Source organism: Anser brachyrhynchus (genome assembly GCF_964034855.1).
Source record: "Anser brachyrhynchus genome assembly, chromosome: 3".
NCBI lineage: Eukaryota > Metazoa > Chordata > Aves > Anseriformes > Anatidae > Anser > Anser brachyrhynchus.
Genome location: NC_137696.1, coordinates 319501 through 347172, shown reverse-complemented (window position 1 = coordinate 347172; position 27672 = coordinate 319501). Strand labels below are relative to the sequence as shown.

The 27672-nt window shown below is 50.6% G+C and overlaps 2 protein-coding genes across 2 annotated transcripts; both read left to right on the top strand.

Moving 5' to 3' along the window:
* Nucleotides 1-2414: 2414 nt before the first annotated feature.
* On the top strand, nt 2415-11863 carry LOC308192792 (uncharacterized protein; the record flags this gene model as incomplete). Its single annotated transcript, XM_080586704.1, has 5 exons — nt 2415-2442; nt 4572-4756; nt 5348-5498; nt 7916-8013; nt 8116-11863. 5 exons carry the CDS (start codon nt 2415-2417, stop codon nt 8314-8316), a joined length of 663 nt encoding a protein of 220 aa, XP_080442830.1. The 3' UTR covers nt 8317-11863.
* A 3897-nt stretch (nt 11864-15760) lies between these two features.
* On the top strand, nt 15761-25451 carry LOC308192791 (uncharacterized protein; the record flags this gene model as incomplete). The annotated part of the gene is made up of 8 exons (XM_080586703.1): nt 15761-15788; nt 17919-18103; nt 18395-18502; nt 18679-18829; nt 21247-21357; nt 21447-21578; nt 24780-24853; nt 25079-25451. The coding sequence occupies 8 exons, from the start codon at nt 15761-15763 to the stop codon at nt 25217-25219; spliced, it is 930 nt and encodes a 309-aa protein (XP_080442829.1). The 3' UTR covers nt 25220-25451.
* Nucleotides 25452-27672: the final 2221 nt, after the last annotated feature.

Sequence of the window (27672 nt, the reverse complement as noted above, 5' to 3'; positions counted from 1 at the left end):
TCTCATTTGTAAACCTTTTATCAGGCTGATTCTTACTGGCTTCCCACCCCCCGACCTTTTTCTTTTTTTTCTATTTTTTTTCTATTTCTATTTTTTCCTTTTTTCTATTTTTTTTTTTACAGACTTAGGATGGCTTGTCTTGTTAGTTACTTTTCTTCCTGCCAGCCCCCAGCCTCAAGTTCTCCGATGCGACTTCAGAGGATCATCTTTGATACCTCCGCATCTGAATAATACGGTTTCTGTCCCATGCTGTAGCTGACGGCAGGACGGACTCTGAGTGCAGAGGAGAGGTTGCTTCCTCCCTGGTTTCCTATTGCGTCCCATACTGGTTTGGGTAAGCAATTTCAGAGGAAATTTGACTTCTCCGTGGAGCAGCGTGTGCCTGACAGCTAGCTGGAGACAGCACACACGGCATTGAGTCAGCGCTCCGAGTGCGGTCCTGAGTTGCAGTAAAGGTAAAACAATTGCAGACTGACAGTTTAGCTTCTAAGGAGCATCTACAGATAGCACGTTTGCCTCTGATGCTTAAAAGGCGAGGGTCCGAGATCACATTTCACGGACTGCTTCCTAGAGATTTCAAGAAATGCAATCGTTCTGAAGCACAGCCGCGCTCCGTTATTGTTGAAAGGGAACGAACTGCCTTGAGACCCGTTACGTGGGAGGGAACCGGGGGCGGAAGTGACGTCAGGGCGTGCCCTCACCGAGGGCCAAAACGGCTCCGTGATTGGCTGGACCGTGAGGGCGGATGCGGTGTCCGAGCGAGCCGTCAGTGAGGGCGGGAGCATTCCGGGATTGGCTGGGAACCCAGGGCGGAAGCGGCGTCACGGCTAGCCTTCACTCAGGGCGGAAACGCTCCGTGATTGGCTCGGAGGAACCCAGGGCGGAGGTGCCGTGCAGGGCTTGCCGGCACTGTGGGCGGCAGCGGCCGGGTCGGGCCGCCGAGGCGCGGTGCCGGTGCCGCCCCGGGCACGGAGTAGCGCGCACCCCGAGCACACGGCGCTTGCCAGCTTTACGGGAGCAGGTTATGTAGCGGGGCTACATAACACAGAACAGCTTCAGCTGTCGGGGGAGGGGAAGGCGACGGGGTCTGGCCGCGATGCCGGGGCAGCGGGAGCCTCTCCGGCTGCCGAGCTTCAACCTGCCGCACAGCTCAGCTCAGCGCCGCGCAGCCGTTTCCTCGCCCCGTTCCTCCAGTCCCCCCGCTCCGGGAAAGGCGGGAGAAGCGGGGGTGGGGTGGGTAAAGCGTGCGCGTTGAGATAAAGACAGTTTAATAGGACAGCAAATTAAGAGAAAGTAACGACAACAGCGTGTACGCACACGCAAAGCTACCGCCGCGCGCGTGTCCGGTTGCCCGGCCGGTTCCTGAGCAGCAGCCGCCCCCCGGCCGTCCTTCCCAGTTCCGGACGCCCCTTCGCGGCCAGCTCGGGTCGCCGTCCCGGTCGCGTCTCCTCCCGGCTCCCGGAGCAGACAAAGCGTCTCCCCTCCGGCCCGAGCGCGCTCAGCGCTCGCAGCCCCTCCTCGTGCGGCGGCTCCGCTCCCCCTTCTGCCGCGCCCGGCCGGCCGCCCGGGCCTTCCTTGCCGACGAGAGCGGCCCGGCCCGGCCGGCCGCGCGCAGGTCCCGCGGCGCTGCTCGGTGCCGCCGGGGCGGGCGGCCCGGGGCCCCGGCCAATGAGGCGGCGGGCGGCGGCGCGGCTCCGGGGAGAGGGGCGGGGCATGCAAATCACGCCGGAGGGGAGGGGAGGGGGGCGGGCGAAGGGGCGGGGCGAACGCCCAGAGGAGGCCGAGCTGCGCCAATCAGCGCGGAGCGGAGGTCGGGCGCAGGGGCTCGGTGGGCGGGGCACGCGGGCGGCGAGCCGCGGGGAGGGAGAGGCGGTGCCGGGGGCGGGGCATGCAAATTCGGCGCGGGGCCGAGCGAATCGGGCGCGCGGGGGCCCGAAGGGGCCGCTGGGAGGCCCCGGCGACGCGGCGGCGGGGCGCTCGGGGGTCGCGGCTGCGAGCGGAGCGCCCGAGAGTGGGCCAGAGCGGCGGGTTGAGCCCCGGGAGGGCGGGGGCGGGCGGTGGAGCAGCGGCCGTGAGGTGGGGGTGGTGGGCGCGGGAGGGGGTGCGTGTGTGCGAGGTTGAGTGAGCGCCGCTGCGCTCCAATGGCCGGCAGTAGTGGCGCGGAGGGTGGCGCAGTAAGCGGGGCGTTGAAGGGGGTTCCGGCGCCTGCCAGTGAATTGGCAGAGTAATTAGGAACCGGCCGTTCCGTCACGGGATGTTCGCAGTTTCGGTTGGCTAGATGGAAAGGGACCGTAGCGTCCGTATCTGTATCCTTGATCGTAGTAGCAGGTGTTTTGACGGCCCTTGGTTGTTGCATTATCCCCTGTGTAAAAGGACTGGTACAGCGGCTCACTGAAACTGCGCTGTTGAAACAAATGACCGTGGAGCCACCACCTTACTCACGTAAGGCGATGATATTAGAGGGGATGGAAAGCAAAGAAGGTGAAGAAGAGGAAGAGATCTACCAAATTACACCGCAGAGAAAAGTTTTGCAAAAATCAACAATTTATAAAGAAGAAAAGGGGGGAATTGTGGGAATAAAAATGTTGTTTTTGCAGAGTTACGTTGTTTAGAGGGAAGGAATGCGGTGTTGAGATAGGCTCGCAGTGATAAGAAAGCTTAACGGACAACCTTGTAAAATGCAGACAACCGGACTCCTCAGAGCAGCTAGGTGAAAATCACGGCGTCAAGTCAGATCAGTGAAGAAACATTACCGCTTCAAACAGTAAAAAAGTCAAAAGAAATTTGAAATTGAACAGGCCGGCAACTGAAGGCCACGTAGTGTCTGTGAAGCGTCGGATAGGTTGTGAACCCGGAATACCCAGTCAGTGGGGAAACACGGGAGGGTCCCGGTCGTCGAGAAAGAAAGTACATAAACTGTACTGTGTGACTAGTAGGCGCGCTCCTGCTTGTGGGACGCGTGCCATTGCGATCGCGAATAAATTACTACTTCACTGAGATCCTCGCCTGAGCCTAAGCTACTGGCTACGGAGTGTTTCTCACGCTCCCTGCGCGTAATCCTGGCTACAATATACCGTGTTATCGAAGGTGCCTTTTAAACAACATTGATAGAAACTCAGGGGGCGATAGTACTGACCCTGGGTGTGGAATTATCCACGCAGGGAATAATCCACGCTGCACCAAATATGGTAGCCACAGGAGCGCTAATATACATAGCGCGTGCCAGATGCGACGTGAGAATCCTGCACCTGGATGGCCTGTCCCAAATGGCGAGAGGTGGTACTGGCTACGTGGCAATAAAGCCAGGAAGGTGTTGCCCCTGGGATGGAAGGGAGCTTGCACCCTGGAGGCAGTAATTCCAAACGTGACTATTATTGAAGACCCACAAAGCCAAAGCCCCCTTGAGACCACACGCAGGATTAAGCGGACTCCAGACAATTCTCTAGTAAAATTCTCTAGTATTTCACAGCTTTGCAAGGTGGTTTTTACCTCGGTGAGGGGTGGGTGAATTAGAAAAAGCTATTGCAAATATCTCCGCTATAACTGAAGAACTAGAAAATAAGTTTGATAAGTTTGCAAAAATAGCACCGTAGAATCGAATAGTATTAGATTCATTAATAACCTCATAAGGAGGAGCGTGCACTGTAATTAATGCTAGTTGCTGTATAGATGTAGATCAAACGGGACGGATTTGACTGATATTTGGGGGGAAAAAAAGGTATACTGGGGGGCGTGGGGGGGGAAAGATCCTACATAGAGTAGCTCAAGATGACAGTTCCTGGGCATTTAGAAACATGTGGGAGAAACTAACTTCGTGGTTACCTGAACAGAATTGGCTCAAACAACTATTTGTTGGTATTGTAAAAATAATGGCGTTGTACGCCTCCCATCCCCCGTGACATCCGAAGAAGACTATTGCGCCTTAACGTTGGAGAAACTCAAGAGCGCGGTACGTGAAGAGGTGCAAAAACAACAGTAGGAGTAAGGAAAGGAGAGGAGGGAGCTGTGAGAAACTAAGTTGTGTTTTTGCAGTAGAGAACTAATTTTCTGTATTCCGAGGTAGTTGTGCAGTCATAATGAGGAGAAACGCCACGTGGGTAAGCGGACAGTAGGCGGCCTCACTGTTCCGAAATAAGGCAGAAGCTTGAGGAAAAACAGGTTGAGCAGCGTGGGCACGGTAAAACAAAGATCACAGGTTCCTGAAACATAAGAAAGGGGAAAAAAAAAAAAAAAAGGAAATACGAAGGGAGAAATTAAAGGGTTGAAAAAGAAGTAAAATTGTACATACATGGTACATACAGGGGAGGGGATCAGGCGTCGGGGAACAGGGAATAAAAGTTGATGCTGTGCTTACTGCAATGCGCTCCTGATCGGCAGGACGCCCGCCACTGCAACCGCGAATAAAATAGCCTCACAGAAGATCGCGTGTCAAGAAAATTATTTGAGATGTTTCTCGCAGACAGACTTGACGAGAGAGGACCAAGAACACCCGCGCCTTCTTTAAAAATAAATAAATAAATAAATAGATAAAAAGGCAGCACGGGGGCAGCCTCAGGGTCGCCTTCCCACAGGGAAGCGGCGCCGTGATTGGCTGGACAGTGAGGGCGGAAGTGGCGTCACGGCTAGCCTTAACTCAGGGCGGAAACGCTCCGTGATCGGCTCGGAGGAACGCAGGGCGGAGGTGCCGTGCAGGGCTTGCCGGCACTATGGGCGGAAGCTGTCGGGCCGGGCCGCCGCGGCGCGGTGCCGCAACGAGGTTGGTGGTCGGCGCCGCCCCGGGCCGGGCCGGGCCGGGCCGGGCCGGGAGGGGGCGAGGCGGCGGGCGGTTGGGGCGCCACGCGGTCGGCGGCTTCTGCGGAAACGGCCCTTGTGCGGGGCGGGGGCGGCGCCGGAGCGGAGCGGAGCGGACCGGGCGTGCGGCGGGGTCTGCACTGCGCGGAGCTTCGGAGGGCTGGGGGAGAGGGGGGCGAAGCGGCGCGGGGGGGGGGCGGTTGCGTGCGCTTGGCCGACTCCCCTCTGGGGCGGATGGACTGCTCCGTCCCGCGGCATGCTGGGAGCTGTAGTTCTGTGGCGCGCGGCCGGTCTTTCCCCGAGCCGGGGCCGCGGCCGGGGCCGGGCCGTGCGCGCCGGGAGGCGCAGGTTGCCGCTGGCTGCGAGCGCGGCTGCCGGCGGTGAGGCGAGCGAGAGCCTTCGGGGGCGCTTCCCCGGAGCGTCGGGCCGGGAGGGGTGGGGGCTGCGGCGGCCGGGCGCGGGTCCTCGCTGCGCTCGATCGTCGGGCTGCGCCTCGGAGGTTTTCCTCCCCCCGCGCGCTGACGGCCGGCTCTCTCCTTTCCCTGCGGCTCACCAGGGCAGAAGCAGCTCCCCGCCGCTGGGACCCCCGCGGGGTTTGTCGCCGAGCGAAGGTGGCGCGGCAGCTGAAGGGAGGAAAGCTGCAGCTGGCGTGCTGCAGTCGCAGGTTTCCCAGGAGAAAGAGCAGCCCGTCTGTCCCAGCTGTCCGGGTAAGTCGCAGCGACCTCCGGGTGAAATCCGGGCGTGAAGGGGATTTTGGTGGCTCTCTTAGACGGCTAGCCCTACCAAAGGTCGCATCGGTTACAAAAGGTAGTAGTAACCTTGCAGTTTGTGTGTTCTGTAGCGTCTGTAGCACAATAAACTGGCAGGTGAAGGAATGAGCGGGTACAAATACACGTGACTCTACAGCTGAGATTAAATAACGTGCAGGTTCTTCTGTGTTTTGTCTTTCAAAGCGCGTTGTTTGACTCGGTGGTCCTTAACGATGATCCTCGGTGGTCCCTTCCAACTCAGGATATTCTACGATTCTGTTGTTGCCGAGCGCCTGAGCTTTTTGCTCACATTACTGAAGAAAGGAATGGCTGTGCTTCTTCCCCACCCCCCCCTCTTTTTCTTTTTTTTTCCTCCCGCTTCAGCTTTAAGAATTATCCTAGAAACAATGAACAAGTGCTTGCAGGGCTTTATGGAACGCTAGTTGTGGTCAGTCAAGAACGACTTGGGAGGCAATTCCTTTCGTGGAATTGTAGAGTGATCGAGAGATCAAGGCCAGCGTTGTGAAGAAATAGTGCCAGGTTATAGTCACAGGTGACTGCCTTCTGAAGGGAACAGAGGCTCCCATCTGCAGACCAGACCATCTTTACCGAGAGCTTTTCTACCTGCCTGGGGCTTGGATCAGGGACATTGCTAGCGAGCTTACGAGCTTAGTTCAAACTTCAGATTATTCCCTACTCCTGCTCTTTCACGTGGGTACCAACAAGTTTGCAGCAAGAAGTCTGTGTTCAATCAAAATAAATTTCAGGGCCCTGGGAAGATAGCTAGAGGATTCAGAAGCACGGGTTATCGTCTAGTATTTTGGGATATATTAAACACAGTGTAGCCAGCTGGTCAAAAGAGGTGATTCTCCCACTGTATTTAGCGTTGGCGAAGCCTCTCCTTCAATATTGTGTGCGATTCTGGGCTCTACAATATAAAAAGAACGTTAAGATCCCTGAAAGCGTACAGAGGAGGGCAACAAAGCCGGTAAAAGGATTGGAAGGCACGCCCTGTGTGAACGCTACGGTACTTCGGCTAGCTCCTCGGAATTGTATATAGTCATGAGTAACGCTCCTGATTCTAAATACATAGTCTTTCCCTGCATATAAGCCGAACGCTATTCTACAATCGTTTGCTTCTTCCGGCAGTGGATCCTGTCTTTCAGTGATTTATGGGTACTTTACATGTCCTGGATATTGCTTTCCAGATACCTGGAGCTTGCTAGCTTTTCTGTCTCCCAGACGTGTGGCTGATAGTGGTCTAGTCTTGTGAGCTGTGCTGCCGTGAAGTCTGTCACCTGTTGATGTTGAAGGTACTTTTCTGGAAAGAGGAAGGTGGTTGGTACAGTTTCACACCAGGCCATCAACAAAATCACATACTCTTTTTATCATCTCCAGACGTGTTTCCTTCGGTGGCTTCTGGACTTTGGTCCATATTGTAGGCCCCGAGAAGGAAGGAGGTTGGCTTTTCATAACCACAATTTCTTCCAGCTGTTTCAGATGGATTTCATGGTTGATTCTAGTTGAAATGACTGCCTCAGGAAAAAAAAATAACAAAAATGGTAGTCCAAACAACTTATAAAAAAATAAAAATAAAAAACAAACGAAAACACCGCTCCCATTTCCTCACAGCTTATTCATTTGCTGTGGTATCTTCTTTATGGAAAGAAGTGTCCTTTCCTTCCCAAGCTGTAAAGGAAGAGTTCAGGTACTCTTCACTTGTGCGCTTTAATCTGTGACGTGTTTGTTCGCATAGAACTTCTGGGAAGTTTGGCGGTAGAGTTTAGGGTTTACATGTTAGGTAAACAGAAGTATCGCTCAACTCAGAACATAGTTAAATAAAAGTACAATATTTATTTAAAATGAATAAGTGTGTGTCTATAGTCTTGTGTCCTTTCTTTGCAGAACTCAATAGTTAGCCTTTATACATATTTCTAAGTTGCCCGGTTTATCAGTGTACAACACAGCATTCGGGAATATCATCTGAGATTTTAGGTGAAGAGGACTGTCCTTTGTTCAGTTGTGCACTCTTGTGTGTCAGCCCTGATTCTGAACCGTATAAAAGCTGGAAACTTCTTTCCGGTTTTCTCTCTAACCTCACTGAAGTGTGGGTACTTCCCAGCGTACGTGATGCTATTCAGCATGTGGATATTCTGTTTCCTCACACTAGCTACAATTCCGGTGAAGTTACGCATCTTGAGCCTGCATGTTAGTGTTTCATCCTTTCAGTTCCACAAAAGGAGGGTTCAGTGGAAGTTTTGAATCCTGTAGAGTGGAATACAGGTTTTTAGCCTCAAAGGCTTTAGTTATTTTTCCCTGGTGAGCTTTGGAACAGAAGATATGTAACATTAACAATTTTTTATTATTCATTTCAGGACTCTTTGACAGCCCTCCTGGATCCGATGATGCAAAGCTCACTGACATATCCTACCCAGGAGACCAACAATCGGTGACGTTTGGAACCAAATCCCAGGTGGGAAACATAAGTGATCAAAGTGGAGCAAGAATTCGTGTTGAGCATGGGGATTCAAATAACAAGTGCATTTTCGGGAACTGGCTCTATCCTTCATCGCAGGTGAAAGCAGCTCTGTGGGCCCTCCAAGGAGGCACCTCTGCAGTGATTGCAAGTGGAACCCACCCAAAGATCTCGGGTCATGTCATCACAGGTGTTGTGGAAGGGAAGAAAGTTGGAACTTTTTTTTCAGAGGTAAAACCTGCAGGTGAGTACGGAAGTAACATGTACATTGGGAGCTGTAGAGATTTCCTGGAAGTTTAGGGTCAAAATTTGGCTAGGCCTGCCTGTTCAACAAATGGGAAACTACGCTCTGCTTGACAAACGGCTTTTGAAAGGTAACTTTTAATGTTGGAATAGAACATCTTGAATCCTCTGCTCGGGTTCCTTCCAGCTGATGACTTGCTGCATCAGACTTGCATTCAAAGAACTGGGTAGAATTTGTATTGCTTTTAGTCTTAGAGGTTATCATCTATTATTGAAGATTCCAGGGTGAAAGCGTGCATATAGAATGTACGGCTGAACTAAGATAGTGTGTAGTTTGGGTTTTTGTCGTAAGTTCTTTTAATGACTCGGTCTTTTGTTACCGTATGCAGGAATGTTTTCCTGCCTCTGTGTTGCTGTGACAATGTAACAAGGGCCGCAGAAAGTCAGACCAAAGATCGGTGGTCTTAGCAGAATGGAACGAGTATAGAGCGATACTTGTGACTTGCACTTTAAGACAAGCCAATGCCTTTGAGTATAAAAACGCTTAATGTGTTTCTTGTAAAAATCGGCCATATCCTTTGAACCCATGTAAACACTTAGCATCCGTGGGTCACAGCAGTCACGAGCCTTAACTAGGTATTGTGCGTAAACTCTGGAGCTAGCACTATGTGGAGAACTGCTTCCTTTATTTTGTGTGTGTTTGTGGGCAGGAGGAGCGTTGAAGTTTGCTTCCTGCTAGCTTTTGATGCCCCCGCCTTCTGTATGGAAAGAGAACACGGGTGATCGATCTCTGTTCAACTTCTATGATATGAGACATCGTCTTTTCCCTCATCGTCTCTTTGTCACATGAAAAAGGTTTTTTCTTAGTCCTTTTCTACAGAAACTGTTCCAAAAGTTTGGCGATCCCTGTTTCTCTTGGCTGAAACTGTTTTTATTCTACTGTGACCTTTTTAAGATAGGCAAAAATAAAATTCTGTGTAGCATCCAAGATGCAAATGAACCTTCAGTTTATGAGATAGCAAGGCTAACTTTGAGTTTTGATCAGACTGGTGATGTTTCTTGTTGCCTTTCCTAGGCCTTTTCCAAAAGCTTAAACGTGTAAGTTGCTCTTCGACGCTGATGAGCATTGGGGTGATGTTTTCATAGGATTATGTGCAGTACCGAGGCCTGATTTCCCCTTTTGCCTCTGCATTTCTTCACGTTTATCTGCTTTGAATTGTGCTTGCTATTTGGTTGCATAGCGGCTGCAAAGGAATCACAGGCTGGTTGAGGTCGGAAGGACCTCCAGAGGTCACCCGGTCCAACACCCCTGCTCAAGCAGAGCCACCCAGATCTGGTTTTCCAGGACCACGTCCAGACAGGTTTTGAAACCTCACAAAGACCGTGACTCCACGACCTCCCTGGGCAGCCTACGCTAGTGCTCAGTCACCCTCACAGCGAAAAAGTATTTACTGATGTTCAGGAAACCACAGGAGGGGAACATCCTATGTTTCGGCCTGTGTCTGTTGCCTCCTTTTTTGTTCCTTGGGTACCAGTTAGAAAAGTCTGGCTTTGTCTTCCTTCCACCCTCCCTTCGTGTATTTACAGACATCGATGAGATCCCCTCCAAGCCTCCTCTTCTCCAGGCCGAACGGTCCCAGCTCTCCCAGCCTGTCCTCATAGGAAAGGTGCTTCAGTCCCTTACCGTCCTCGTGGCCCTCCGTTGGACTCTTCGCAGTGTGTCCAGGTCTCTCCTGTACTGGGAGGCCCAGGCCCAGCACTCCAGGTGCGGCCTCACCGTTCCTGAGCAGAGGCGGAGGATCGCCTTTCTTGACCTGCTGGCAATACTTTGCCTAATGCCACCCAGGATACCCTCAGCTGCTTTTGCAGCAAAGGCACATTGCTGTTTCGTGTTCAAGTTGGCGTCCACCAGGAAACTTAGCTCCTTTTCCGAGAAGTTCCTTTCTGGGAAAAAGTGCGATATCAGCGCTTTTCACTTTGTCCTACTGCAATAAATTTGTATCAGCTATAAAGCTTTTCATCTTGTAACCCCACGTCTCAGACGATTACAAATATGGTGAACAGCAAAAGTAAAGGTGAAATCTTACTGCGACCCTTCCTCTACCATGGAACGTGGTTACTCCCATTCTTTCTTTTGTCTTCTGTCTTCCAAAACACGCTTGAAATACTCAGGTACCTTTTTAAAATGAACTCTTATCTCCTCGCGTGTGTCACTTTTTTTCGAAGAACACGAAAATACGCTCTACTTTATAAAGTATGACCTCGCTTTAAAAAGCTGTTTTAACGCTCCTTAATTAAGTCTTCTTAATCAAGTGTCCGCTAGTTCTTTTCTTACCTCCTGTTATTTTCCTTAACGTGGGAATTCCTGCTCTGGCAATTTCTGTAGGACGCTTCTGAAATAGAAGTCCGGGCCTATTAGTCACATTTCAAGTCATCTGTCCTACAGACAATTTCAAGAGAGTTAAAAATGAAAACGTAGCTTATCCGTGAGCTACTTGAGAACTCCTTAGTGAAATGCTGCGTGAGCCTTTTGACTTGTTACTTCTGCTTCTGTTTCAAAACTTGTTCTGTATCGTTTCAGTTTGAGACAGGTTCTTTGATATCCACGCCAAGAAGAAAACCTTTCTTCCGTAGGAACCCTTCAGTGTGCACAGGGAGAGGCGTGGAGAGAGCAGCTATTCTGCAAGCTGTTACTCAGGCCGCTTTTGGCTTCCAGCGCTGTTTGTACATTCCCGTGTTGTTTTGCAATCTTTTCTCTTTTCGTTAGTTGTCTAATTAAACTTTTTCAAAGGATGCCTCCCTGTTTTCAGTTTTCTCCTAAATCTCTCCTGAGATTTAGCCGTCCTTGTATTCTTTTGCTCTTTGTCAAGTCTCTTTGATACAAGCTGTGTGCAGCTTTGATACGAGCTTGTTTGTCCCCTATGACCTGGATGATCTTGCTGAATCTCCGTGATGCCTTGAAAAGGGCTGTGCTCGGGGACCGTGGCAGCATTTTGGTATCTGATACAGATTTTCCTGTTCTGGCATACAGTGAATTTCTTTGATATGTCTATTAGGACCGTACCTGTTTTCCTGCTTTGAGTAAAGAGTTGGAAGATGAAAGGTTAGCGTTCGTTTCCTCCCACATGGGCTGTAACCTTTGTCTGCGTGTCTTGTGGTTGTGTTTTGTTTGTTTGTTTGTTTTGGCAGGCCCTCCAGCAGAGCAGCAGGGTGAAAGGGCTCGAGCTGGTGGCAGGACCCTGGCAGCTCTGCAGCCTGAGCAGGTGAGAGAACAGTATGTGCTCACTCTTTAAGGTTGGGAACACGTGGCAAGCCTTAAAATACAGGTTTATAACACAAATGGGTCCTGGAAAAAATCAGCTGGCTCCAAGCATCCAGGGAGTCAAGACGGCGAGAAGATGTGTCAGTAGAAATGAGCTGAAGTGAGCCAGATGTCAAACACCACGGACTTCATATAAGGATGCAGTTCAGAAACTTTTCTCTTTCAGAGAGCGGAGATTGATTATCGTCTTGCTGACTTGTTACCTGATCAGAGAGAAGAAATTCTCTTGGCAAACGAGAAGGACTTAGAAGAAGCTGAAAATAAAGGTAATATTATGGGTCCTTTCATGGTACTCCTGTTGTCATGAGCTTTTCTGGGCCTCAAAGGAAATGAGCAGAACTAGAATATTCCGTCACCTGCAATTGGATATTACGGCTGTCACAGGTTAGTGAGCCCAGGACTTTGAGAGCTTGTCAGTGGAAACAGCTGCAGCTTCCATAATTACATGAGAGATGTCTTCATCAGAGAAGACAGAGAGGCCTTTGAAAGCAGCAACCCACGGCATTGTTTAAAAAAAAAAAAAAATCTAAATAAATAAATAAATAGCGTTTTCTTTTGCCAAAGGAGGCTCGCTTTAGGAATTGAATATAGCAAGTATCTGCCCTGTTATCGTCATGTATGAAATAGCATGAGTATCTCCTGGGCTGGTTAACGTAATGTTTGGCCCCTGTGGGGAAGGTTGTTACTGAAAAATGATGCTTTCCGGAACGAACCATATTACCTTCTGACTGAGGAAAGTACAGTTCAGGCAGCATAGACTAAATCCGTTCTCTTGCGTTCGAGGGGTGCATCGAGAAGCTGGTCTTGGGTTAGAAAATGTGTGAAACTGGCACGTCGCAAACTGTAATGCAGAGAGATCTTTGATAACAAAAGTGTATTTCTGTTGGTGAGTTACTGGAAGGCTGCAAGAAGTCTTGCCTCAAAAGACTCTTCTGAAATGAATTCTGTTGCCATCCCAATTTTTTTTTTTCTACGGGCACATTCTTGGGACTTGCTTCTGCAATGTCGAGAGTTATTCAGGGTTGGTTTTTGATACCCAGCGTAGAGAAGGAGTTAGCTTACGTTCAGGTGCTGCGGTTTCTGCACGTGTCTTATAACGTAGGTTCCCTGCTTAACTTGCAATTTATGAGGTTCCTACCAATGAGCACTTTCCTGTCCATGCCGAACGCAGCTGAGTTGCAGGCTACCATTAAACATCAAATGTTTGATATAGATTGCTAATAGCAAATCGCAACTGTTAAGAATATATGCTAAAAAAAAATTAGCACAGAAAGTAGAAGCTCTAGGCTGTGAGTGGTCTGTCCCATACTGATACTGCATGTTTGCACCGAGGCAGAATGATTGCTTTCACTCGCTTGTGGAGCGATGAGTCTAGGCTCTCACTGCTAGTATTTTTAGCAAGACTGATTGAGCATTTCTCTAACATATGAGCAAGTGTTTGAGGAGCAAGTGATGGGTATGGGCACTTAGAAAGAGACTGCCAAAGGGCAGCTTCCTATTTTATAACTGAATTTTGTGAGCGTTGGTCCTCGTTTCACACTGAAGGGGAGTAGGCTCTAGTGAAGGGAGTATGTTCACGTGAAAGGAAAAGGCACTAGTCTCCCTCGTCTGGCATTATTACTTCCTTGCTGCTAGCTCTGTTCTTCATAGAAAGCCAGTATGTTTCCTCGTCACATTCTAGTCTGCCTGCCTAGACTTCAGCCTTTGCCTCCTGGGTCTCTTGCCTTGCATAGACAATCTCTCCCCTTCTCCTCTTCTTCTTCATCTCATTTGTAAACCTTTTATCAGGCTGATTCTTACTGGCTTCCCACCCCCCGACCTTTTTCTTTTTTTTCTATTTTTTTTCTATTTCTATTTTTTCCTTTTTTCTATTTTTTTTTTTTACAGACTTAGGATGGCTTGTCTTGTTAGTTACTTTTCTTCCTGCCAGCCCCCAGCCTCAAGTTCTCCGATGCGACTTCAGAGGATCATCTTTGATACCTCCGCATCTGAATAATACGGTTTCTGTCCCATGCTGTAGCTGACGGCAGGACGGACTCTGAGTGCAGAGGAGAGGTTGCTTCCTCCCTGGTTTCCTATTGCGTCCCATACTGGTTTGGGTAAGCAATTTCAGAGGAAATTTGACTTCTCCGTGGAGCAGCGTGTGCCTGACAGCTAGCTGGAGACAGCACACACGGCATTGAGTCAGCGCTCCGAGTGCGGTCCTGAGTCGCAGTAAAGGTAAAACAATTGCAGACTGACAGTTTAGCTTCTAAGGAGCATCTACAGATAGCACGTTTGCCTCTGATGCTTAAAAGGCGAGGGTCCGAGATCACATTTCACGGACTGCTTCCTAGAGATTTCAAGAAATGCAATCGTTCTGAAGCACAGCCGCGCTCCGTTATTGTTGAAAGGGAACGAACTGCCTTGAGACCCGTTACGTGGGAGGGAACCGGGGGCGGAAGTGACGTCAGGGCGTGCCCTCACCGAGGGCCAAAACGGCTCCGTGATTGGCTGGACCGTGAGGGCGGATGCGGTGTCCGAGCGAGCCGTCAGTGAGGGCGGGAGCATTCCGGGATTGGCTGGGAACCCAGGGCGGAAGCGGCGTCACGGCTAGCCTTCACTCAGGGCGGAAACGCTCCGTGATTGGCTCGGAGGAACCCAGGGCGGAGGTGCCGTGCAGGGCTTGCCGGCACTATGGGCGGCAGCGGCCGGGTCGGGCCGCCGAGGCGCGGTGCCGGTGCCGCCCCGGGCACGGAGTAGCGCGCACCCCGAGCACACGGCGCTTGCCAGCTTTACGGGAGCAGGTTATGTAGCGGGGCTACATAACACAGAACAGCTTCAGCTGTCGGGGGAGGGGAAGGCGACGGGGTCTGGCCGCGATGCCGGGGCAGCGGGAGCCTCTCCGGCTGCCGAGCTTCAACCTGCCGCACAGCTCAGCTCAGCGCCGCGCAGCCGTTTCCTCGCCCCGTTCCTCCAGTCCCCCCGCTCCGGGAAAGGCGGGAGAAGCGGGGGTGGGGTGGGTAAAGCGTGCGCGTTGAGATAAAGACAGTTTAATAGGACAGCAAATTAAGAGAAAGTAACGACAACAGCGTGTACGCACACGCAAAGCTACCGCCGCGCGCGTGTCCGGTTGCCCGGCCGGTTCCTGAGCAGCAGCCGCCCCCCGGCCGTCCTTCCCAGTTCCGGACGCCCCTTCGCGGCCAGCTCGGGTCGCCGTCCCGGTCGCGTCTCCTCCCGGCTCCCGGAGCAGACAAAGCGTCTCCCCTCCGGCCCGAGCGCGCTCAGCGCTCGCAGCCCCTCCTCGTGCGGCGGCTCCGCTCCCCCTTCTGCCGCGCCCGGCCGGCCGCCCGGGCCTTCCTTGCCGACGAGAGCGGCCCGGCCCGGCCGGCCGCGCGCAGGTCCCGCGGCGCTGCTCGGTGCCGCCGGGGCGGGTGGCCCGGGGCCCCGGCCAATGAGGCGGCGGGCGGCGGCGCGGCTCCGGGGAGAGGGGCGGGGCATGCAAATCACGCCGGAGGGGAGGGGAGGGGGGCGGGCGAAGGGGCGGGGCGAACGCCCAGAGGAGGCCGAGCTGCGCCAATCAGCGCGGAGCGGAGGTCGGGCGCAGGGGCTCGGTGGGCGGGGCACGCGGGCGGCGAGCCGCGGGGAGGGAGAGGCGGTGCCGGGGGCGGGGCATGCAAATTCGGCGCGGGGCCGAGCGAATCGGGCGCGCGGGGGCCCGAAGGGGCCGCTGGGAGGCCCCGGCGACGCGGCGGCGGGGCGCTCGGGGGTCGCGGCTGCGAGCGGAGCGCCCGAGAGTGGGCCAGAGCGGCGGGTTGAGCCCCGGGAGGGCGGGGGCGGGCGGTGGAGCAGCGGCCGTGAGGTGGGGGTGGTGGGCGCGGGAGGGGGTGCGTGTGTGCGAGGTTGAGTGAGCGCCGCTGCGCTTCAATGGCCGGCAGTAGTGGCGCGGAGGGTGGCGCAGTAAGCGGGGCGTTGAAGGGGGTTCCGGCGCCTGCCAGTGAATTGGCAGAGTAATTAGGAACCGGCCGTTCCGTCACGGGATGTTCGCAGTTTCGGTTGGCTAGATGGAAAGGGACCGTAGCGTCCGTATCTGTATCCTTGATCGTAGTAGCAGGAGTTTTGACGGCCCTTGGTTGTTGCATTATCCCCTGTGTAAAAGGACTGGTACAGCGGCTCACTGAAACTGCGCTGTTGAAACAAATGACCGTGGAGCCACCACCTTACTCACGTAAGGCGATGATATTAGAGGGGATGGAAAGCAAAGAAGGTGAAGAAGAGGAAGAGATCTACCAAATTACACCGCAGAGAAAAGTTTTGCAAAAATCAACAATTTATAAAGAAGAAAAGGGGGGAATTGTGGGAATAAAAATGTTGTTTTTGCAGAGTTACGTTGTTTAGAGGGAAGGAATGCGGTGTTGAGATAGGCTCGCAGTGATAAGAAAGCTTAACGGACAACCTTGTAAAATGCAGACAACCGGACTCCTCAGAGCAGCTAGGTGAAAATCACGGTGTCAAGTCAGATCAGTGAAGAAACATTACCGCTTCAAACAGTAAAAAAGTCAAAAGAAATTTGAAATTGAACAGGCCGGCAACTGAAGGCCACGTAGTGTCTGTGAAGCGTCGGATAGGTTGTGAACCCGGAATACCCAGTCAGTGGGGAAACACGGGAGGGTCCCGGTCGTCGAGAAAGAAAGTACATAAACTGTACTGTGTGACTAGTAGGCGCGCTCCTGCTTGTGGGACGCGTGCCATTGCGATCGCGAATAAATTACTACTTCACTGAGATCCTCGCCTGAGCCTAAGCTACTGGCTACGGAGTGTTTCTCACACTCCCTGCGCGTAATCCTGGCTACAATATACCGTGTTATCGAAGGTGCCTTTTAAACAACATTGATAGAAACTCAGGGGGCGATAGTACTGACCCTGGGTGTGGAATTATCCACGCAGGGAATAATCCACGCTGCACCAAATATGGTAGCCACAGGAGCGCTAATATACATAGCGCGTGCCAGATGCGACGTGAGAATCCTGCACCTGGATGGCCTGTCCCAAATGGCGAGAGGTGGTACTGGCTACGTGGCAATAAAGCCAGGAAGGTGTTGCCCCTGGGATGGAAGGGAGCTTGCACCCTGGAGGCAGTAATTCCAAACGTGACTATTATTGAAGACCCACAAAGCCAAAGCCCCCTTGAGACCACACGCAGGATTAAGCGGACTCCAGACAATTCTCTAGTAAAATTCTCTAGTATTTCACAGCTTTGCAAGGTGGTTTTTACCTCGGTGAGGGGTGGGTGAATTAGAAAAAGCTATTGCAAATATCTCCGCTATAACTGAAGAACTAGAAAATAAGTTTGATAAGTTTGCAAAAATAGCACCGTAGAATCGAATAGTATTAGATTCATTAATAACCTCATAAGGAGGAGCGTGCACTGTAATTAATGCTAGTTGCTGTATAGATGTAGATCAAACGGGACGGATTTGACTGATATTTGGGGGGAAAAAAAGGTATACTGGGGGGCGTGGGGGGGGAAAGATCCTACATAGAGTAGCTCAAGATGACAGTTCCTGGGCATTTAGAAACATGTGGGAGAAACTAACTTCGTGGTTACCTGAACAGAATTGGCTCAAACAACTATTTGTTGGTATTGTAAAAATAATGGCGTTGTACGCCTCCCATCCCCCGTGACATCCAAAGAAGACTATTGCGCCTTAACGTTGGAGAAACTCAAGAGCGCGGTACGTGAAGAGGTGCAAAAACAACAGTAGGAGTAAGGAAAGGAGAGGAGGGAGCTGTGAGAAACTAAGTTGTGTTTTTGCAGTAGAGAACTAATTTTCTGTATTCCGAGGTAGTTGTGCAGTCATAATGAGGAGAAACGCCACGTGGGTAAGCGGACAGTAGGCGGCCTCACTGTTCCGAAATAAGGCAGAAGCTTGAGGAAAAACAGGTTGAGCAGCGTGGGCACGGTAAAACAAAGATCACAGGTTCCTGAAACATAAGAAAGGGGAAAAAAAAAAAAAAAAAGGAAATACGAAGGGAGAAATTAAAGGGTTGAAAAAGAAGTAAAATTGTACATACATGGTACATACAGGGGAGGGGATCGGGCGTCGGGGAACAGGGAATAAAAGTTGATGCTGTGCTTACTGCAATGCGCTCCTGATCGGCAGGACGCCCGCCACTGCAACCGCGAATAAAATAGCCTCACAGAAGATCGCGTGTCAAGAAAATTATTTGAGATGTTTCTCGCAGACAGACTTGACGAGAGAGGACCAAGAACACCCGCGCCTTCTTTAAAAATAAATAAATAAATAAATAGATAAAAAGGCAGCACGGGGGCAGCCTCAGGGTCGCCTTCCCACAGGGAAGCGGCGCCGTGATTGGCTGGACAGTGAGGGCGGAAGTGGCGTCACGGCTAGCCTTAACTCAGGGCGGAAACGCTCCGTGATCGGCTCGGAGGAACGCAGGGCGGAGGTGCCGTGCAGGGCTTGCCGGCACTATGGGCGGAAGCTGTCGGGCCGGGCCGCCGCGGCGCGGTGCCGCAACGAGGTTGGTGGTCGGCGCCGCCCCGGGCCGGGCCGGGAGGGGGCGAGGCGGCGGGCGGTTGGGGCGCCACGCGGTCGGCGGCTTCTGCGGAAACGGCCCTTGTGCGGGGCGGGGGCGGCGCCGGAGCGGAGCGGAGCGGACCGGGCGTGCGGCGGGGTCCGCACTGCGCGGGGCTTCGGAGGGCTGGGGGAGAGGGGGGCGAAGCGGCGCGGGGGGGGGCGGTTGCGTGCGCTTGGCCGACTCCCCTCTGGGGCGGATGGACTGCTCCGTCCCGCGGCATGCTGGGAGCTGTAGTTCTGTGGCGCGCGGCCGGTCTTTCCCCGAGCCGGGGCCGCGGCCGGGGCCGGGCCGTGCGCGCCGGGAGGCGCAGGTTGCCGCTGGCTGCGAGCGCGGCTGCCGGCGGTGAGGCGAGCGAGAGCCTTCGGGGGCGCTTCCCCGGAGCGTCGGGCCGGGAGGGGTGGGGGCTGCGGCGGCCGGGCGCGGGTCCTCGCTGCGCTCGATCGTCGGGCTGCGCCTCGGAGGTTTTCCTCCCCCCGCGCGCTGACGGCCGGCTCTCTCCTTTCCCTGCGGCTCACCAGGGCAGAAGCAGCTCCCCGCCGCTGGGACCCCCGCGGGGTTTGTCGCCGAGCGAAGGTGGCGCGGCAGCTGAAGGGAGGAAAGCTGCAGCTGGCGTGCTGCAGTCGCAGGTTTCCCAGGAGAAAGAGCAGCCCGTCTGTCCCAGCTGTCCGGGTAAGTCGCAGCGACCTCCGGGTGAAATCCGGGCGTGAAGGGGATTTTGGTGGCTCTCTTAGACGGCTAGCCCTACCAAAGGTCGCATCGGTTACAAAAGGTAGTAGTAACCTTGCAGTTTGTGTGTTCTGTAGCGTCTGTAGCACAATAAACTGGCAGGTGAAGGAATGAGCGGGTACAAATACACGTGACTCTACAGCTGAGATTAAATAACGTGCAGGTTCTTCTGTGTTTTGTCTTTCAAAGCGCGTTGTTTGACTCGGTGGTCCTTAACGATGATCCTCGGTGGTCCCTTCCAACTCAGGATATTCTACGATTCTGTTGTTGCCGAGCGCCTGAGCTTTTTGCTCACATTACTGAAGAAAGGAATGGCTGTGCTTCTTCCCCACCCCCCCCTCTTTTTCTTTTTTTTTCCTCCCGCTTCAGCTTTAAGAATTATCCTAGAAACAATGAACAAGTGCTTGCAGGGCTTTATGGAACGCTAGTTGCGGTCAGTCAAGAACGACTTGGGAGGCAATTCCTTTCGTGGAATTGTAGAGTGATCGAGAGATCAAGGCCAGCGTTGTGAAGAAATAGTGCCAGGTTATAGTCACAGGTGACTGCCTTCTGAAGGGAACAGAGGCTCCCATCTGCAGATCAGACCATCTTTACCGAGAGCTTTTCTACCTGCCTGGGGCTTGGATCAGGGACATTGCTAGCGAGCTTACGAGCTTAGTTCAAACTTCAGATTATTCCCTACTCCTGCTCTTTCACGTGGGTACCAACAAGTTTGCAGCAAGAAGTCTGTGTTCAATCAAAATAAATTTCAGGGCCCTGGGAAGATAGCTAGAGGATTCAGAAGCACGGGTTATCGTCTAGTATTTTGGGATATATTAAACACAGCGTAGCCAGCTGGTCAAAAGAGGTGATTCTCCCACTGTATTTAGCGTTGGCGAAGCCTCTCCTTCAATATTGTGTGCGATTCTGGGCTCTACAATATAAAAAGAACGTTAAGATCCCTGAAAGCGTACAGAGGAGGGCAACAAAGCCGGTAAAAGGATTGGAAGGCACGCCCTGTGTGGACGCTACGGTACTTCGGCTAGCTCCTCGGAATTGTATATAGTCATGAGTAACGCTCCTGATTCTAAATACATAGTCTTTCCCTGCATATAAGCCGAACGCTATTCTACAATCGTTTGCTTCTTCCGGCAGTGGATCCTGTCTTTCAGTGATTTATGGGTACTTTACATGTCCTGGATATTGCTTTCCAGATACCTGGAGCTTGCTAGCTTTTCTGTCTCCCAGACGTGTGGCTGATAGTGGTCTAGTCTTGTGAGCTGTGCTGCCGTGAAGTCTGTCACCTGTTGATGTTGAAGGTACTTTTCTGGAAAGAGGAAGGTGGTAGGTACAGTTTCACACCAGGCCATCAACAAAATCACGTACTCTTTTTATCATCTCCAGACGTGTTTCCTTCGGTGGCTTCTGGACTTTGGTCCATATTGTAGGCCCCGAGAAGGAAGGAGGTTGGCTTTTCATAACCACAATTTCTTCCAGCTGTTTCAGATGGATTTCATGGTTGATTCTAGTTGAAATGACTGCCTCAGGAAAAAAAAATAACAAAAATGGTAGTCCAAACAACTTATAAAAAAATAAAAATAAAAAACAAACGAAAACACCGCTCCCATTTCCTCACAGCTTATTCATTTGCTGTGGTATCTTCTTTATGGAAAGAAGTGTCCTTTCCTTCCCAAGCTGTAAAGGAAGAGTTCAGGTACTCTTCACTTGTGCGCTTTAATCTGTGACGTGTTTGTTCGCATAGAACTTCTGGGAAGTTTGGCGGTAGAGTTTAGGGTTTACATGTTAGGTAAACAGAAGTATCGCTCAACTCAGAACATAGTTAAATAAAAGTACAATATTTATTTAAAATGAATAAGTGTGTGTCTATAGTCTTGTGTCCTTTCTTTGCAGAACTCAATAGTTAGCCTTTATACATATTTCTAAGTTGCCCGGTTTATCAGTGTACAACACAGCATTCGGGAATATCATCTGAGATTTTAGGTGAAGAGGACTGTCCTTTGTTCAGTTGTGCACTCTTGTGTGTCAGCCCTGATTCTGAACCGTATAAAAGCTGGAAACTTCTTTCCGGTTTTCTCTCTAACCTCACTGAAGTGTGGGTACTTCCCAGCGTACGTGATGCTATTCAGCATGTGGATATTCTGTTTCCTCACACTAGCTACAATTCCGGTGAAGTTACGCATCTTGAGCCTGCATGTTAGTGTTTCATCCTTTCAGTTCCACAAAAGGAGGGTTCAGTGGAAGTTTTGAATCCTGTAGAGTGGAATACAGGTTTTTAGCCTCAAAGGCTTTAGTTATTTTTCCCTGGTGAGCTTTGGAACAGAAGATATGTAACATTAACAATTTTTTATTATTCATTTCAGGACTCTTTGACAGCCCTCCTGGATCCGATGATGCAAAGCTCACTGACATATCCTACCCAGGAGACCAACAATCGGTGACGTTTGGAACCAAATCCCAGGTGGGAAACATAAGTGATCAAAGTGGAGCAAGAATTCGTGTTGAGCATGGGGATTCAAATAACAAGTGCATTTTCGGGAACTGGCTCTATCCTTCATCGCAGGTGAAAGCAGCTCTGTGGGCCCTCCAAGGAGGCACCTCTGCAGTGATTGCAAGTGGAACCCACCCAAAGATCTCGGGTCATGTCATCACAGGTGTTGTGGAAGGGAAGAAAGTTGGAACTTTTTTTTCAGAGGTAAAACCTGCAGGTGAGTACGGAAGTAACATGTACATTGGGAGCTGTAGAGATTTCCTGGAAGTTTAGGGTCAAAATTTGGCTAGGCCTGCCTGTTCAACAAATGGGAAACTACGCTCTGCTTGACAAACGGCTTTTGAAAGGTAACTTTTAATGTTGGAATAGAACATCTTGAATCCTCTGCTCGGGTTCCTTCCAGCTGATGACTTGCTGCATCAGACTTGCATTCAAAGAACTGGGTAGAATTTGTATTGCTTTTAGTCTTAGAGGTTATCATCTATTATTGAAGATTCCAGGGTGAAAGCGTGCATATAGAATGTACGGCTGAACTAAGATAGTGTGTAGTTTGGGTTTTTGTCGTAAGTTCTTTTAATGACTCGGTCTTTTGTTACCGTATGCAGGAATGTTTTCCTGCCTCTGTGTTGCTGTGACAATGTAACAAGGGCCGCAGAAAGTCAGACCAAAGATCGGTGGTCTTAGCAGAATGGAACGAGTATAGAGCGATACTTGTGACTTGCACTTTAAGACAAGCCAATGCCTTTGAGTATAAAAACGCTTAATGTGTTTCTTGTAAAAATCGGCCATATCCTTTGAACCCATGTAAACACTTAGCATCCGTGGGTCACAGCAGTCACGAGCCTTAACTAGGTATTGTGCGTAAACTCTGGAGCTAGCACTATGTGGAGAACTGCTTCCTTTATTTTGTGTGTGTTTGTGGGCAGGAGGAGCGTTGAAGTTTGCTTCCTGCTAGCTTTTGATGCCCCCGCCTTCTGTATGGAAAGAGAACACGGGTGATCGATCTCTGTTCAACTTCTATGATATGAGACATCGTCTTTTCCCTCATCGTCTCTTTGTCACATGAAAAAGGTTTTTTCTTAGTCCTTTTCTACAGAAACTGTTCCAAAAGTTTGGCGATCCCTGTTTCTCTTGGCTGAAACTGTTTTTATTCTACTGTGACCTTTTTAAGATAGGCAAAAATAAAATTCTGTGTAGCATCCAAGATGCAAATGAACCTTCAGTTTATGAGATAGCAAGGCTAACTTTGAGTTTTGATCAGACTGGTGATGTTTCTTGTTGCCTTTCCTAGGCCTTTTCCAAAAGCTTAAACGTGTAAGTTGCTCTTCGACGCTGATGAGCATTGGGGTGATGTTTTCATAGGATTATGTGCAGTACCGAGGCCTGATTTCCCCTTTTGCCTCTGCATTTCTTCACGTTTATCTGCTTTGAATTGTGCTTGCTATTTGGTTGCATAGCGGCTGCAAAGGAATCACAGGCTGGTTGAGGTCGGAAGGACCTCCAGAGGTCACCCGGTCCAACACCCCTGCTCAAGCAGAGCCACCCAGATCTGGTTTTCCAGGACCACGTCCAGACAGGTTTTGAAACCTCACAAAGACCGTGACTCCACGACCTCCCTGGGCAGCCTACGCTAGTGCTCAGTCACCCTCACAGCGAAAAAGTATTTACTGATGTTCAGGAAACCACAGGAGGGGAACATCCTATGTTTCGGCCTGTGTCTGTTGCCTCCTTTTTTGTTCCTTGGGTACCAGTTAGAAAAGTCTGGCTTTGTCTTCCTTCCACCCTCCCTTCGTGTATTTACAGACATCGATGAGATCCCCTCCAAGCCTCCTCTTCTCCAGGCCGAACGGTCCCAGCTCTCCCAGCCTGTCCTCATAGGAAAGGTGCTTCAGTCCCTTACCGTCCTCGTGGCCCTCCGTTGGACTCTTTGCAGTGTGTCCAGGTCCCTCCTGTACTGGGAGGCCCAGGCCCAGCACTCCAGGTGCGGCCTCACCGTTCCTGAGCAGAGGCGGAGGATCGCCTTTCTTGACCTGCTGGCAATACTTTGCCTAATGCCACCCAGGATACCCTCAGCTGCTTTTGCAGCAAAGGCACATTGCTGTTTCGTGTTCAAGTTGGCGTCCACCAGGAAACTTAGCTCCTTTTCCGAGAAGTTCCTTTCTGGGAAAAAGTGCGATATCAGCGCTTTTCACTTTGTCCTACTGCAATAAATTTGTATCAGCTATAAAGCTTTTCATCTTGTAACCCCACGTCTCAGACGATTACAAATATGGTGAACAGCAAAAGTAAAGGTGAAATCTTACTGCGACCCTTCCTCTACCATGGAACGTGGTTACTCCCATTCTTTCTTTTGTCTTCTGTCTTCCAAAACACACTTGAAATACTCAGGTACCTTTTTAAAATGAACTCTTATCTCCTCGCGTGTGTCACTTTTTTTCAAAGAACACGAAAATACGCTCTACTTTATAAAGTATGACCTCGCTTTAAAAAGCTGTTTTAACGCTCCTTAATTAAGTCTTCTTAATCAAGTGTCCGCTAGTTCTTTTCTTACCTCCTGTTATTTTCCTTAATGTGGGAATTCCTGCTCTGGCAATTTCTGTAGGACGCTTCTGAAATAGAAGTCCGGGCCTATTAGTCACATTTCAAGTCATCTGTCCTACAGACAATTTCAAGAGAGTTAAAAATGAAAACGTAGCCTATCCGTGAGCTACTTGAGAACTCCTTAGTGAAATGCTGCGTGAGCCTTTTGACTTGTTACTTCTGCTTCTGTTTCAAAACTTGTTCTGTATCGTTTCAGTTTGAGACAGGTTCTTTGATATCCACGCCAAGAAGAAAACCTTTCTTCCGTAGGAACCCTTCAGTGTGCACAGGGAGAGGCGTGGAGAGAGCAGCTATTCTGCAAGCTGTTACTCAGGCCGCTTTTGGCTTCCAGCGCTGTTTGTACATTCCCGTGTTGTTTTGCAATCTTTTCTCTTTTCGTTAGTTGTCTAATTAAACTTTTTCAAAGGATGCCTCCCTGTTTTCAGTTTTCTCCTAAATCTCTCCTGAGATTTAGCCGTCCTTGTATTCTTTTGCTCTTTGTCAAGTCTCTTTGATACAAGCTGTGTGCAGCTTTGATACGAGCTTGTTTGTCCCCTATGACCTGGATGATCTTGCTGAATCTCCGTGATGCCTTGAAAAGGGCTGTGCTCGGGGACCGTGGCAGCATTTTGGTATCTGATACAGATTTTCCTGTTCTGGCATACAGTGAATTTCTTTGATATGTCTATTAGGACCGTACCTGTTTTCCTGCTTTGAGTAAAGAGTTGGAAGATGAAAGGTTAGCGTTCGTTTCCTCCCACATGGGCTGTAACCTTTGTCTGCGTGTCTTGTGGTTGTGTTTTGTTTGTTTGTTTGTTTTGGCAGGCCCTCCAGCAGAGCAGCAGGGTGAAAGGGCTCGAGCTGGTGGCAGGACCCTGGCAGCTCTGCAGCCTGAGCAGGTGAGAGAACAGTATGTGCTCACTCTTTAAGGTTGGGAACACGTGGCAAGCCTTAAAATACAGGTTTATAACACAAATGGGTCCTGGAAAAAATCAGCTGGCTCCAAGCATCCAGGGAGTCAAGACGGCGAGAAGATGTGTCAGTAGAAATGAGCTGAAGTGAGCCAGATGTCAAACACCACGGACTTCATATAAGGATGCAGTTCAGAAACTTTTCTCTTTCAGAGAGCGGAGATTGATTATCGTCTTGCTGACTTGTTACCTGATCAGAGAGAAGAAATTCTCTTGGCAAACGAGAAGGACTTAGAAGAAGCTGAAAATAAAGGTAATATTATGGGTCCTTTCATGGTACTCCTGTTGTCATGAGCTTTTCTGGGCCTCAAAGGAAATGAGCAGAACTAGAATATTCCGTCACCTGCAATTGGATATTACGGCTGTCACAGGTTAGTGAGCCCAGGACTTTGAGAGCTTGTCAGTGGAAACAGCTGCAGCTTCCATAATTACATGAGAGATGTCTTCATCAGAGAAGACAGAGAGGCCTTTGAAAGCAGCAACCCACGGCATTGTTTAAAAAAAAAAAAAAATCTAAATAAATAAATAAATAGCGTTTTCTTTTGCCAAAGGAGGCTCGCTTTAGGAATTGAATATAGCAAGTATCTGCCCTGTTATCGTCATGTATGAAATAGCATGAGTATCTCCTGGGCTGGTTAACGTAATGTTTGGCCCCTGTGGGGAAGGTTGTTACTGAAAAATGATGCTTTCCGGAACGAACCATATTACCTTCTGACTGAGGAAAGTACAGTTCAGGCAGCATAGACTAAATCCGTTCTCTTGCGTTCGAGGGGTGCATCGAGAAGCTGGTCTTGGGTTAGAAAATGTGTGAAACTGGCACGTCGCAAACTGTAATGCAGAGAGATCTTTGATAACAAAAGTGTATTTCTGTTGGTGAGTTACTGGAAGGCTGCAAGAAGTCTTGCCTCAAAAGACTCTTCTGAAATGAATTCTGTTGCCATCCCAATTTTTTTTTTTCTACGGGCACATTCTTGGGACTTGCTTCTGCAATGTCGAGAGTTATTCAGGGTTGGTTTTTGATACCCAGCGTAGAGAAGGAGTTAGCTTACGTTCAGGTGCTGCGGTTTCTGCACGTGTCTTATAACGTAGGTTCCCTGCTTAACTTGCAATTTATGAGGTTCCTACCAATGAGCACTTTCCTGTCCATGCCGAACGCAGCTGAGTTGCAGGCTACCATTAAACATCAAATGTTTGATATAGATTGCTAATAGCAAATCGCAACTGTTAAGAATATATGCTAAAAAAAAATTAGCACAGAAAGTAGAAGCTCTAGGCTGTGAGTGGTCTGTCCCATACTGATACTGCATGTTTGCACCGAGGCAGAATGATTGCTTTCACTCGCTTGTGGAGCGATGAGTCTAGGCTCTCACTGCTAGTATTTTTAGCAAGACTGATTGAGCATTTCTCTAACATATGAGCAAGTGTTTGAGGAGCAAGTGATGGGTATGGGCACTTAGAAAGAGACTGCCAAAGGGCAGCTTCCTATTTTATAACTGAATTTTGTGAGCGTTGGTCCTCGTTTCATACTGAAGGGGAGTATGCTCTAGTGAAGGGAGTATGTTCACGTGAAAGGAAAAGGCACTAGTCTCCCTCGTCTGGCATTATTACTTCCTTGCTGCTAGCTCTCTTCTTCATAGAAAGCCAGCATGTTTCCTCGTCACATTCTAGTCTGCCTGCCTAGACTTCAGCCTTTGCCTCCTGGGTCTCTTGCCTTGCATAGACAATCTCTCCCCTTCTCCTCTTCTTCTTCATCTCATTTGTAAACCTTTTATCAGGCTGATTCTTACTGGCTTCCCACCCCCCGACCTTTTTCTTTTTTTTCTATTTTTTTTCTATTTCTATTTTTTCCTTTTTTCTATTTTTTTTTTTTACAGACTTAGGATGGCTTGTCTTGTTAGTTACTTTTCTTCCTGCCAGCCCCCAGCCTCAAGTTCTCCGATGCGACTTCAGAGGATCATCTTTGATACCTCCGCATCTGAATAATACGGTTTCTGTCCCATGCTGTAGCTGACGGCAGGACGGACTCTGAGTGCAGAGGAGAGGTTGCTTCCTCCCTGGTTTCCTATTGCGTCCCATACTGGTTTGGGTAAGCAATTTCAGAGGAAATTTGACTTCTCCGTGGAGCAGCGTGTGCCTGACAGCTAGCTGGAGACAGCACACACGGCATTGAGTCAGCGCTCCGAGTGCGGTCCTGAGTTGCAGTAAAGGTAAAACAATTGCAGACTGACAGTTTAGCTTCTAAGGAGCATCTACAGATAGCACGTTTGCCTCTGATGCTTAAAAGGCGAGGGTCCGAGATCACATTTCACGGACTGCTTCCTAGAGATTTCAAGAAATGCAATCGTTCTGAAGCACAGCCGCGCTCCGTTATTGTTGAAAGGGAACGAACTGCCTTGAGACCCGTTACGTGGGAGGGAACCGGGGGCGGAAGTGACGTCAGGGCGTGCCCTCACCGAGGGCCAAAACGGCTCCGTGATTGGCTGGACCGTGAGGGCGGATGCGGTGTCCGAGCGAGCCGTCAGTGAGGGCGGGAGCATTCCGGGATTGGCTGGGAACCCAGGGCGGAAGCGGCGTCACGGCTAGCCTTCACTCAGGGCGGAAACGCTCCGTGATTGGCTCGGAGGAACCCAGGGCGGAGGTGCCGTGCAGGGCTTGCCGGCACTATGGGCGGCAGCGGCCGGGTCGGGCCGCCGAGGCGCGGTGCCGGTGCCGCCCCGGGCACGGAGTAGCGCGCACCCCGAGCACAC